Source organism: Stegostoma tigrinum, chromosome 13 (assembly GCF_030684315.1).
Source record: "Stegostoma tigrinum isolate sSteTig4 chromosome 13, sSteTig4.hap1, whole genome shotgun sequence".
NCBI lineage: Eukaryota > Metazoa > Chordata > Chondrichthyes > Orectolobiformes > Stegostomatidae > Stegostoma > Stegostoma tigrinum.
Genome location: NC_081366.1, coordinates 45,368,851 through 45,381,247, shown reverse-complemented (window position 1 = coordinate 45,381,247; position 12,397 = coordinate 45,368,851). Strand labels below are relative to the sequence as shown.

The window sequence follows — 12,397 nt, the reverse complement described above, 5'->3', positions numbered from 1 at the left end:
TGCCCTCAGACTGGGTCAGATGGAAACTCCACTGCCAGAAACTGCAGGCAGGCTGACCTAGCTTCCTCATCAGGAAAACAGCCACTGTAGGTAATAAGGCTGGTGGCAGACTGAAGCTTTTACGTGGCATTATTGACCACTTAAAGGCTTAATTGGCAGTGAATCAGCAGAAAGCACCGGCAGCTTCAATTTGGCATTAAAAGTATTTAACATTGTCAGGATTAATTAAGTTAAAGGCATAAGACATGGCAGGAGAGCTCCAAATTATAGTCGCTGTTTCTTGTTGGACATGGGAAGCCAAGCATTTCCAGTGCCCAGGACCTGTGTGCGTGCGTGTGCGTGTGTGTGTGCGTTTAAGAAGTGTCTTCAGCTGCAGCTCCTGGAAGTCCAAGTTTCGGAGTTGATGTGACATCTGTGGAGCATTTGTGAGGCGGAGAATGTTGTGGATCACACGTATAGAGTGGTGGTCACACCGCAGACTCACACTTGACTGGCAGGAAGGGAATGGGTGACCACCAGGCAGAACAGGAGTCTCCTGTGGCTACTCCCCTGCAAAACAGATATACTGTTTTGGATACTGTTGAGGGGAATGGCTTCTTGGGTTAACAGCTGCCAAATTTATGGCATCATGGTTAGCTCTGCTGCAGACGGAGGGAGAAATAGGCATAGAAATGCTGTGGCTATTGGGGATTCAATCGTAACGGAAAAAGATAGGTGCTTCTGTAGCCAGAAGCGAGAGTCCAGGATGATATGTTACCTCCCTGGTGCTAGAATCCTGGATGACTTGGAGCAGTTACAGGACATTCTGGGGGGAGAGGACAAACAGCCTGTGGTCGTGGTCAATGTTGGTGCTAATGACATAGGTTAAAAAAAGATGAGATCCTAAAAGAGATTACAGAGAATGTAGGATCTCAAAACTAGTTAACACAGGATTACTACCAGCGCCACAAGCGTATCACAGTAGAAACAGCAGGATATTTAGGATGAATATGTGGCTGAAAAGATGGGAGGGGCAGAGTTTCAGATTCTAGGGACATTGGGACCTGTTCTGGAGGGGGTGGGAACTATATAAACTGGACAGGTTACGCCTGGCAGGACCAGGACTGATTTCCTTGGTTCAGCTCTTGGTAGAGTAGTTGGGGAATGTTTAAACTAGTGAGGCAAGAGTCATGGAAACCAGAGGAGTAGGGTAGTAGATGCAGAAATTGAGGGAGAGGAAGAAACCAAGGCAAACATGACTCCGAACAAGAATAGGGAATGCTACTGGAAAGAGCAGGGGAGGTGGTATGAAATGCATGTGTTTCAATGCGAGAAGTATAATACACAAGGCAGATGAACTTAGAGCTTTGGTTAGTACTTGGAACTATGACATTACTGTAACTACAAAGACTTGGCTGGAAGAGAGACAGGACTGGGAACTGAATGCCTTAGGAATTAGATGTTTCAGGTGTGAAGAAGGGGATGTAAAAGGAGTGGGGGAGTTGCATTATTGGTAAAGGAGTAACTCACAGCTGTACTGAGGGAGGATACATCAGAGGACTCACGCAGAGAGGCAATATGGGTAGAACTCATGAATAGGAAAAGTGAAATCACAATGCTGGGGGTATACCACAGGCCTCCCAACAGCCAATGGGAGATACAGGAGAGAATATGCAGACAGATTTTGGAAAGATGTAAAAACAGCAGGGTTGTTGTGGCGGGTGATTTTAACTTCCACTATATTGACTGGGACTCACTTCATGGCAGGGACTTGGATGGGGCAGAATTTGTAAGGACTATTCAGGACAGTTTCTTGACATTGTATGTAAGCAGTCCAACCAGGGAAGGGATTATTCTCAACCTAGTTTTGTGAAATGAGCTCGACCAGATGAGTGAAGTTTCATTGGGGAGCATTTTTGAGAGTAGTGACCATAATACTGTGAGTTTCAAGATACTCAATGGATAGGGATAACAGCAGTCCTTGGGTAAAAATGTTAAATTGGGGGAAGGTGAACTACAACAATGTTAGGTAGAAACTGGAGAATTTTTATTGGAGGTGGCTCTTTAAGAGTGAATCCACTTCAGACGTGTAGCAATATTGCAAACGGCGGTTGTTAAGGAGTCACGAGTGGTACATTCCTGCAAGAATGAAGGATAGGTACGGCGAATTACATGAGCTTTGGATGACCAGGGATGTTATGACCTTGGTCAAAAAGAAAAAGGAAGCATATGTAAGGTCTAGGAGGATGGGAACTGATGAAACTCTTGAAGCACATAAGGAAAGTATAAAAGAATGTAAACAAGGAAATATAAGGTCTAAAAGGGGTCATGAAAGGTCGGTATCAAACAGGATTACAGCGAACCCCAAGGCTTTTTAATACATATATAAAGAGCAAGAAGGTACCACGAAAAGGGTGGACCCACTCAAGGGCAAAGGAGCGAATCTATGTGTGGAACCAGCAAAGCTAAGTGAGGTTCTAAATGAATACTTTGTGTTGGTATTCACCAAAGAGAAGTAGTTAGTAGAGGATGATCTCAGGGAAGGGAATGTCAAATTTCTAAGCCAAGTCGCTATTAAAAAAGAAAAGGTGTTGTGAGTCTTAAAAAGTGTTAAGGTAGATACGTCCATGGGTCTAAATGGGATCCATCCCAGAATATTGAAGGAGGCAAGATAACAAATTGCTGGAGCATTGACAGACATCTTTGTATCCTCTTTGGCCATAGGTGAGATCCCAGAGGACTGGAGAACAGCCAATTTGTCCCATTGTTTAAGAGGAGTAGCAGGGATAATCCAGGAAATTACAGACCTGTGAGCCTCATGTTGGTGGTAGGGAAATTATTGAAAAGACTCTCAGGGACAAGATCCACACATGTTTAGAAACAAATGGACTTAATAGTGAAAGACAGCATGTGCGGGAGAGGTTGTGCTTCACTAACTTGATTGAGTTTTTTGAGGAGGTGACGAAGATGATTAATGAGGAAAAAGTGGTTGATTTTGCCTCCATGGACTTACATAAAACCTTTGACAAGGTCCCTCATGGAAAACTGGTAAAGAATATAAAGTCACATGGTATTGGGTTGAGCTGGCAAGATGGGTACGGAACTGGCTTAATCATAGGAGTCAGAGGGTGGTGATGAAAGGATGCTTTTCGGAATGAAGGGTTGTGACTGCTGGTGTTCCATAGGGATCAGTGCTGGAACGTCTGCCGTTTGTGGTCTGCAGAAATGATTTGGAAGAAAATGTGGCTAGTAAAATTGCTAAATTTGTGGATGATACAAAGATTGTTGGAGTTATGGATAGAGAGGAGGATAATTAAAGTATATGACAGGATGTAGATCAGTTGGAGGCATGGGCAGAAAAATGGAAAATGGAGTTCAATATGTACAGATATGAGGTGATGCATTTTAGAAGGTCAAGTACAGATAGAAATTTTAGTAATTGATAGGATCCTTAGGAATATTGGTATGCATAGGGATCTGGGTGTGCAGATCCACAGATCACTGAAGGTAATACAGGTAGATAAGGTGATAAAAAGGCCAACGGCATGCTTACCTTCATTGGAAGGGGCATTGAATGTAAGATTGTGAACGGCCTGGATTGAGTGTAACGTATGAGGCATCTTCTCAGGGTAGAGGGTCAATTACTAGGGGACACAGGTTCAAGGTACGGCGGGTAGAGGAGTTTACAAGACATGTGCAAGGCAAGTTTTTCACACAAAGGGTGGTGTGTGCCTGGAACGTGTTGCCAGAGAAGGTGGTGGAAGAAGACACAAAAGCAGCATTCAAGAACCACCTGGATGAATACATGAATAGGAAGGGAATAGATGGATACAGATCCTATAAGTGAAGGCAGTTTTAGTATGGAAGGGCAAAATGTGTCAGTGCAGGCTTGGAGGACCTAAGGGCATGTTCCTGTGCTGCATTGTTCTTTGTTCTGAACTGGAATTGTTGCCCATAGTCCCTCGCTCTTAGAACTCGATGGTTGACAAGAAGGAAGACAGTATCTCAACAGTTTCAAACTGCCAATACTGATCCATCTTGCCATCTTGAGGGAGGGGAATATACCACCCCATAGAACTAAAATATTGGGTCAAATTTCAATTTATGCACTCTGCGCACAATTTCTTTGGTAATTAATGTTATTGCTTTAACTTGAAAGTAAACAACATGCAAGATCAATTGTACTGTTATCGGTTGTAATGTACCAACATTTCCTTGAAATAATATTCAAATCCAACAGCATCAATGTGTGCTTTGCATATCAGAGCAAGTATGAGTAATTTGTTACATTAATCTTACTGTCATGTTATTAATTCCCACACAGCTGTTCATACAGTGCTATATTCTCCTTCAAAAATCCGATAGCTTTATTCATGCTTCCTTGAATACAATATTAATTATTTGTCGTGGAAACTTCTACTTTCTAAATTTCATTGGATGAAATTTAGCTATTCAGTCACAGTTATGTCTGCAGCGGGGAGGACATACAGATATATATTGTGAACTGGGGAGGTCTACTATTAAGTGATTCTCCTTAGCAGTATCTGGAGTCTAATTCACTTTCCTTTTAAACTTGCAAGACAAAAAGAACCCAAAACAACTGTGAAAGGGTGAAAATTGTGCAGGAATGCCAGGCATTCATTCTCCAAATCCCTGTTGAGAAAGAAATATTTGAATTGTTTTTATTATTAATTCACAAGGTGTGGTTGTTTCTGGCTCAACTAGCATTTATTGCACTCCACAAATTGCTCAGTGTAAGATTCAATCACATTGCTGTGGATCTGGAGTTAAATGTGTGCCAGCAGTTTCCTTCCCTAAAAGGGCATCAGTTAGCCAGATGGGATTTTCAGACAAGAGCTTCACGGTCATCATTAGACTCTTAATGAATTCAAATTCAGCATGTGCCACAATGGGGCTTGAGCCCTAGTCCCCAAGGCAGTACCTGAAATGAATAATCTGGCAACAATACCACTAGGCCAGCACTTCCCCTGAAGAAGAACAGGGTGGTTGTTCCATCTCAGATGCTGTGGTTAAAGTGATGGGTGTTGAGTGTCAGGAGGAGTAATGCTTTGCCAGTGACTCTGGCTTCCAAGGGGGCATCTTGCACCAAAGGATGAGAGGCAGAGCTGAATATTTAAAAAAAGCTAATTTTGTTTGTTTTTCATTTGCATGTGATTGCAGCAGAAATGTGAGGAACCCACCAATGAAGCTCCTCAGATCTCTTTTGAGGATGAGGATGTTGATGTCTCAGAGAATACAGCATCTCATCTTTTCCATGCTCTAAGCATCAACAGAGTTACAATTTGTGTACACAGTCTAATAGTTGGCGGATGTTCGTGATTTGGTCTGAGGTCAAACTCTGGTCAATACCTCTTAGGAATACAGATGTAGATAACACAAACTATGCAATCAAAGGCAACTTAGAGTCAGAGAACTTTGGAGACTAGGCTGATAGCTGAGGTGGGGAGAATCTGGTGGAGCTACTGAGCAGGTGTGTGTAATGGATAGAGGAATCCATTCATTGCTGCATCAATGGAAAGGTTGACGACTGTCATCAAGAGGCAGATCCAGGAGAACACTCAGCCGGTGCCTAGTGCTACTGTAAATTTGCAGATCATCATTATTGCCATGACTCATTACAGAAGTGACTAAGCAAAATTGTGTGCTTAAAAATATCGTTCAGGTACACTTGCATACATAGGGAGCAGGGAGGCACCATTTTGCACTGGGTAACTGGGCATACATATAAGTGCAATGTTTAAAGGTGGGCATTCACCAGGGCTGTGAAGTCAAAAATGGCAACTGCTGCATAAAATCAATGTTAGGCATTGTTTGATATCGTTATAAACCCACTCTTCGGCCTTCCAGTGCACATGCTGCATGTCTGCTCTGGTGCCCTTACAGCCCAAGGATTTTGTGAAGTGCATGCTGGTGCTGGAAATAGGAAGAGGACTTCCAGCCAGCATTTTTAGCTTTCCTTGCATCTATAGAGAGATGCCAGCAGCTTTGATTTTGAGGAAGGTAGCAAGTTAACCATGCATATCAAACAATCTTTATTTGGGCATCAAACTATAACAGCCAAACACCGCATCCCTTTTTCTACAACTAGACACTGCTTCATAAAATCTAGGAGCTCCACGTTCCCATACGAGTATTTCCAACACTCACAGCTCCAGAACACTGCCACCACCATTCCTAACCTGCTTCTTACTAACAGTAAGTTGGAAAAAAAATCAGTGATTTTCCTCTTCCTTCAACAGTTTAGCAATTTCTCTGTTTAAGTAAATGATTCATGAAACATGAATATATTTCTTACATCAATTCTGCACACTATTTGAACCACACCTTTCATCTCATACATTCCCATTTTTCAGTCTCCGAGCTCCAAGTATAGTCCTGATATGATGCATGTTTTGCAATCTTAAATCCATTTCATAGTCTGAAAGTTGTAGACCTTATTATGTGAATTCTGTATAGTTTCAGCAGTTGAGGGACAAGAGCTATAGTCACACCAAAGAAAGGTGGGGAGATTTACATTAAGTGATCAAGGTTACTCTCATACAGAATCTAATAAACAGTTGTGTGTAGGTGTGGACAACATTGCTAAAGGACTAAAGGCAGAAAACCTAACAGCTATTAGTACAGAAAATGTAGAGAACAACATAAAAAGGGAACACAATCAATTACAATCAATAGACTACTGGAATATAAAAAGAAAACATGCTTCAGTGACTTACATCCTATGATACACTGACATTTCACAAAAAATAAATCATCATTCAGCCTCACCAAACAGGAATTTGGAATATACGTTGTGCCAATTTATGGCACATGGGGAAAATGAGGAAAATTTTGAAATTGTTTGTCAGTCTGTTCAAATATGATATGATTACGTTCAGATTTGGTTGTGCAAATCCTACTAAATCCTCACTTGTTAAATTGGGATCATCCTTATTCATACTCTTCAAATGTTTTGATAAGAAATTGATTATTCCAGTTTAGAAGACCATTTTGTGTGTTCCCAGAAATGTCAGAGCATTTCACAGATCCATCATTGTCACGCGAATCAAATCCTTATGACTTCTTGTTAATCCTCGTTCTCAATAAAATTTTATTTTTTGGCTCCCAAACGTTAAGAGTTGTGTACCTAATTAAATTTACAGAAGATCGTATGAAATTGTAACAACCAATTATGTAGAAGCTTAATATCATTGTTAGCACTTTGTGAGCAGGTGGGGTTATTAAAACTGACAAAATCGACAGTGTGTCAGGAAGCAGCCAAGGTGCCAGTTTCCACATTTAATTCCAATGTGTTCAAAGTGCAGGTTAACTCACAGTCTACTCTAACTACTTAAACAGTATTCCTATATGACTGGAATCAAATACGACTAACTTGTGCATTGAATGCAGATATATGACTTGGAGAAGATTATTAATTTTATCCCATATTTGTGCAAGGCAATACTAAAATCTACAATTAGAACAAGGTGTTGCTTTTGACTGAAATTCATTGCTGGCATTTTGTGAGGTGGCTGAAAATTCAGGAATAAGCCTGCATCTGCACAACCAGGAAACACCAACCTGAACTTACACTGGATTGGTAATTAACTCAGGGTGAGACATTGGCTCTCAATCAAAGCTCTCTCAAACAAGGGAATAATGGAGTCTGGATAAAAAGGTAAGTGGGCTGGGGTAGACTTGGGAGTGCAGCCACAGGTATAAAGTCTTCCAGGCCAGCCAAACAGATCTCACGGATAAGGGGAGGGAGGAAGCCAGGTCAGGGACTACCATAGAGTAGACTTTCTTTGGAACAGATTACCTAAACATTAGGGACCCCACCCTTGCTGCTGGTAAAATGCCAGTGGCAACAGAAGTAAACCTTAGTTATCCACTTCAGGGTCTCAATTGACTCACAGGTTGTGGACAATCCATCATCCCATCAGCCACTGCTAAAATGTCAAAGGAGCTAAACATATGATATGATTGGCACCTCTTGCCAGATGACACAATTTTACATCGTCTGTCCCAAACCCAACCCCATATAATCTCCATAGTCTGCTCCGAGAAAAGCATACAACTCCCATGTCACACTTATAATCCTGTTTCCGGTGTTTGATGTTTGATTTGGGATAATTGATCCCAAGTCAAGGGTATTTTGTTTAGTAATTTAGGATACTTATTGCCTTACATCATTATAACTGTTCTTATACTCTGCTTTCGTATATTTATTATTAATGTTGCAATTGTGTTGTGCACATGACACAATTAAAATGTGGAGTCTTTTTATCCTCATTTTCCACTTATGCAGAATATTTGCTAAATTAGCTGTGAATTTATCACTTCCAGATCAAATATCAGTTATTAGAGCTATAAATAGATTTTCATAAATCCTTAGTCCAATCTATCATTTTTCTAGACCATTGGTTGAAGGTACACATCAAAGCAATATTATTTGATGCACATTCAAATTTTACCATGTTCAGAATGAAAAGCTGCCCTAAAGTTTCAATGTTTGATAGATCCAGTACAACAACTTCACAAACATAATTGCATTAGTCACCTGTGGCTGAGTATCTCATTATCTTACCTGTTGAGCCTCTTCATAAGTTTCAGGTTCAACTTCACCTTCTGATTCCATTGTATTTTCTCCCATGATTTCAACAGCTTCTTCCCCAACCTCTTCAGGCTGTCAATAGAAAGTAAACTAACTCATAAATTTACACACAAAATAACATTACTTGAAAATGTAATTACAGTGATACGGAGCAAATTAAAGCTGGCTGTTTGGCAGGAAGAGGGTGGGCAGGCAGTAAAATTGCTCATGGAACTTGTACATTGATCTCACAGTGGATAATTGTAATCAGCTCTTCTGAGCATCAAGAAGAGCACCTGCTAGAAGTCACTAGGGTTCATATTTATGTTAGGATTACAGGTAATATTGAAGCATGAGATTGATGGAGACTATGCATATAATGTCCAGATATTTAAATCTCCTATTACCATGTTCAAACTATTTTGTCACTCCACCTTTACCTATTGTAGCTCCCATTCTGAGCTTAAATCAAGTCTACAAAATGCTTTTCAAATAGTTTACATTATACAATCCTTTTAAAAGGGTGTCAATTAGCTCAGTTGGCTGGATGGTCGCTTATGATGCAGAGTATGCCAATAGCATTGAGACAATTGCTACATTGGCTGAGGTTACTACAAAAGATTCTTCGATTTATGCTTATTATGATTGATCATTTATTTTCATGGCATTTCTTTTAATGTTAGACAGCGATGGGACTTGACAATGTAAACTTGCAACTTCAAATTGCATCAGCAATTAAGCAGCAAAAATAAACTAAATTAAAAAAAACTAATTAAAAATAACAATTAATTATCTATTACTCTGTCATTAGACTGCAAAAGTAATAACATGCAACAATTTATTGCAGACTTACTAACTTGTTTGCTACCTTAACGAGGAATCACACCAAATCCAAAATAGCCTCCCAGAATATTATTCATAACTTTCCCAGATAGAAGTTTTAGCCATGTCCTTATACCTTTTGCTTACAATTGTTTAACCATTTTAAAATTCTTCAAGTTCATAATCCAATTGCATCAATATATTCTCTATTTGAAATTTCTGCATGTTTATGAGGGACCTTTTGAAAATCCAATAAAACTTTATCTTCTGAATAGTCCTCATCAACTGGTCTTGCTAGGTGCTGAGTGAATTCTGACAGATCTGAAACATAAATCCACATTGGTTATACTCAAGGAATGCCTTACTTCATTAGATGGTATTGACAGTTTGTTTTTGTTGTTATTAATTCATAAGATGTAGGCATTTCTGGGAAGAACACTCTTTATTTCTGATACCTAAATGCCTTGAAAAGGTGGTGAGCAGCCTTCTTGAACTGCTGCAGCCTGTGAGATATATTTACCTGTACAGTGGTCTTAGGTAAAGGGTTTCAGGAATGACAATAAAGGAATGGGATTTAGTTCTAAGTCAGGATGGTGTGCAGTTTGGCAGGGAACTTGCACATGCAACTTCAAGTTTACTACAGAATTAAAATTAAGATATGAACACTCCTCCCAGCTTTAAGCTGGCCCTCCAAATCCAGTACAAAATTTGCAAAATGTAATTTGCTTATTTCAATCAAACTCGTGAGCAGCAACTTGTCATATGGATGCACATAGCTTGCAAAATTATTTATTCTTGTTAGCAAAGATTTCAAAAGGAAACACATGGGTCTGTGAATCATATTATGAAAAGAAAATAGTGACAAATTTTGGTTTGCAAAAGAGCTGCAATTGCAGTTGAGATTAAACAGCACTTGCTGGCTCTGAAGCATCAAAACATTTTAGTCAGTGAAAAATGATTTCACCTATAGTGGTGAAATCTGTAGTAGTTGTAGCAAGGTCAGCCAGCTGGACCTCACAGAATATGAGTTCCCTGATTGGGGCTGTTAATCTGGTCCAATCAGGGAGCCCTGGATAACAGATAAAAAAAGTCAGTGTCAGAGATACTAATATTCTAGTACCTGATTCTGAATGAGGCAGTACTATAGTCAAGGACTGTTCTTGTGTAAATAAAGGATGGCTTGATGATGGGACATTAGCCTCTATGGAATTATTTAATCACCTGACTCATTCCATAGGAAGTTATTGCCAATGAAGTCCTGTCTGAGTTGCTGCAGCCGATCATGCCACACTGTAGGACAGAGAAGGTGGAGTTCCCTCTGATGAACAACCTCACTTTGCTACTAGTTATAATGCTGTGGACCTCACAGGTCATCATCATCATCTATTATATTGTTATCAACTAATATGGGCTGAAGTGAGGCATGATACTTAATGGAATGATGCAATGTGTGATGGATATATAAATTTGGGCATAAATGAATGAGAATTAATTGCATACATATAGTGTTTCAGCAGGTAGCTAACTTGAGTAAAACTCATTTAAAAAGAGTCCAAGTCCCAATTTAAGTACATTTATCTTCTAGTGTACAACATACACACCTTTGTTCCACCCTACAACTGTCGAAAGCAAAGCATGCAAGGATCACATCACACCTTTTGTACTGTACTGCAATAACACCTCAGCACTGAGCAGCATGGGAACCTCTTGTGAAGGGGAAATTTTATAGCCCTTGTTAATTCCAGTGGAAGAAAATGTTGCATTGCATACATGCTGTGTGTCATGACAGGGTGTTCTGATCCCTGTACCTCGGATGTTGCAGCAGATGTCACAATTTTCACATAATGTCCTGGGACTTACTGATTTGATGGCCTGTCAGTGCCATTTCCCCTTTCTCATCTTGAAGATAAATGACTGCATGTCTTCTCCACTTTAGCTGCATCGTGATTGCACTTCTGCTAGAAACACTCCACTAAGAGGTTGCACTACATTCACCTGGAGGGTAATACCAATCCTAGGATTCCAGACACTTGTGTTCTTCTTCAATTTATGTAGCTGTTTTCAGATGGACACAGAGATTGCATAGCTTCTGTGCCTGTTCCTATGAGCTAATGTGGTTAACATCAGAAACAAGCAGTAACTATAGTTGCTCAGGTGTGGAATTAGGTCAAATTATAAACCTGTTAGAATACATTGTTAAGGGGTCAAGGAACTCAGAATTGATTCATTCAATCATTAATCGATAGATATATTGTGGAATATCATAAGTTGGTACAGGAATATATGAACTCTGTGAAATGTGACATGTTGAGTGAGATTCTTGGCAACAGAAGGCTACCTTAGACCTATGATTTGTAAGTCTTTCCACCATTGTGTCTGAGATTGATTGATTGATTGATTGATAGATTTAACCGAAAACTTCTTCATCATTGTAATCTGTTCATTCAGGATAGTAGAAAATGAACCAAACTGATCTAGTCTTAGACAGAAGACTGGAGATTTGTTTTTAGAAACTAGCAGTAAATGACTAAAAGAGGGAGAAAATTCATAATGAAAATTGGCAAGAAATATACAAACAGACAGCAAAAGCTTATATAGGCAAGTAAAAAGAGAGTGACAAAAGCAAGTGTGGAATCTTTGAAGGATGTGACGAGGAAATTGATAAAGGGCAAGAGAGAAATTTGGTAGATAAGTCAATATTTTACTTTGGTCTTAGGGTGGAGGACACTACAACTATGTCAAAGTTATCAGATAAACAAGATGCTAATGAGAGGAAAAATTTTGTTTCAGTCTCTGTAATGAAGGACAATATACTTGGGAAACTAGTGGATTTAAAGGCAGACAAGTCATCAGGACAAGATGGTGCAAAAATAGGTTATCCAAGAACTGTGACTGGGAACAAAAAAGCCAAATTCCATTTACCTTACCTACTTCTTGCTGCATCTGCATGCTAATGTTTTGTCTTTCATGCAGGAGAACATCCAAATCCTTCTGTACTGTGCT

At 39.7% G+C, this 12,397-nt stretch overlaps 1 protein-coding gene across 2 annotated transcripts in view; it reads right to left on the bottom strand.

The window, feature by feature from the left end:
* The window catches only part of sncb (synuclein, beta), a 66,248-nt gene that overhangs the window by 24,997 nt on the left and 28,854 nt on the right, over positions 1-12,397 (bottom strand). For both annotated transcript variants that reach the window (XM_048543308.2, XM_048543309.2), the window contains exon 5: positions 8,567-8,665. In XM_048543308.2, the coding sequence (XP_048399265.1) occupies positions 8,567-8,665 (99 nt within the window). The remainder of the gene's footprint in view (positions 1-8,566; positions 8,666-12,397) is intronic.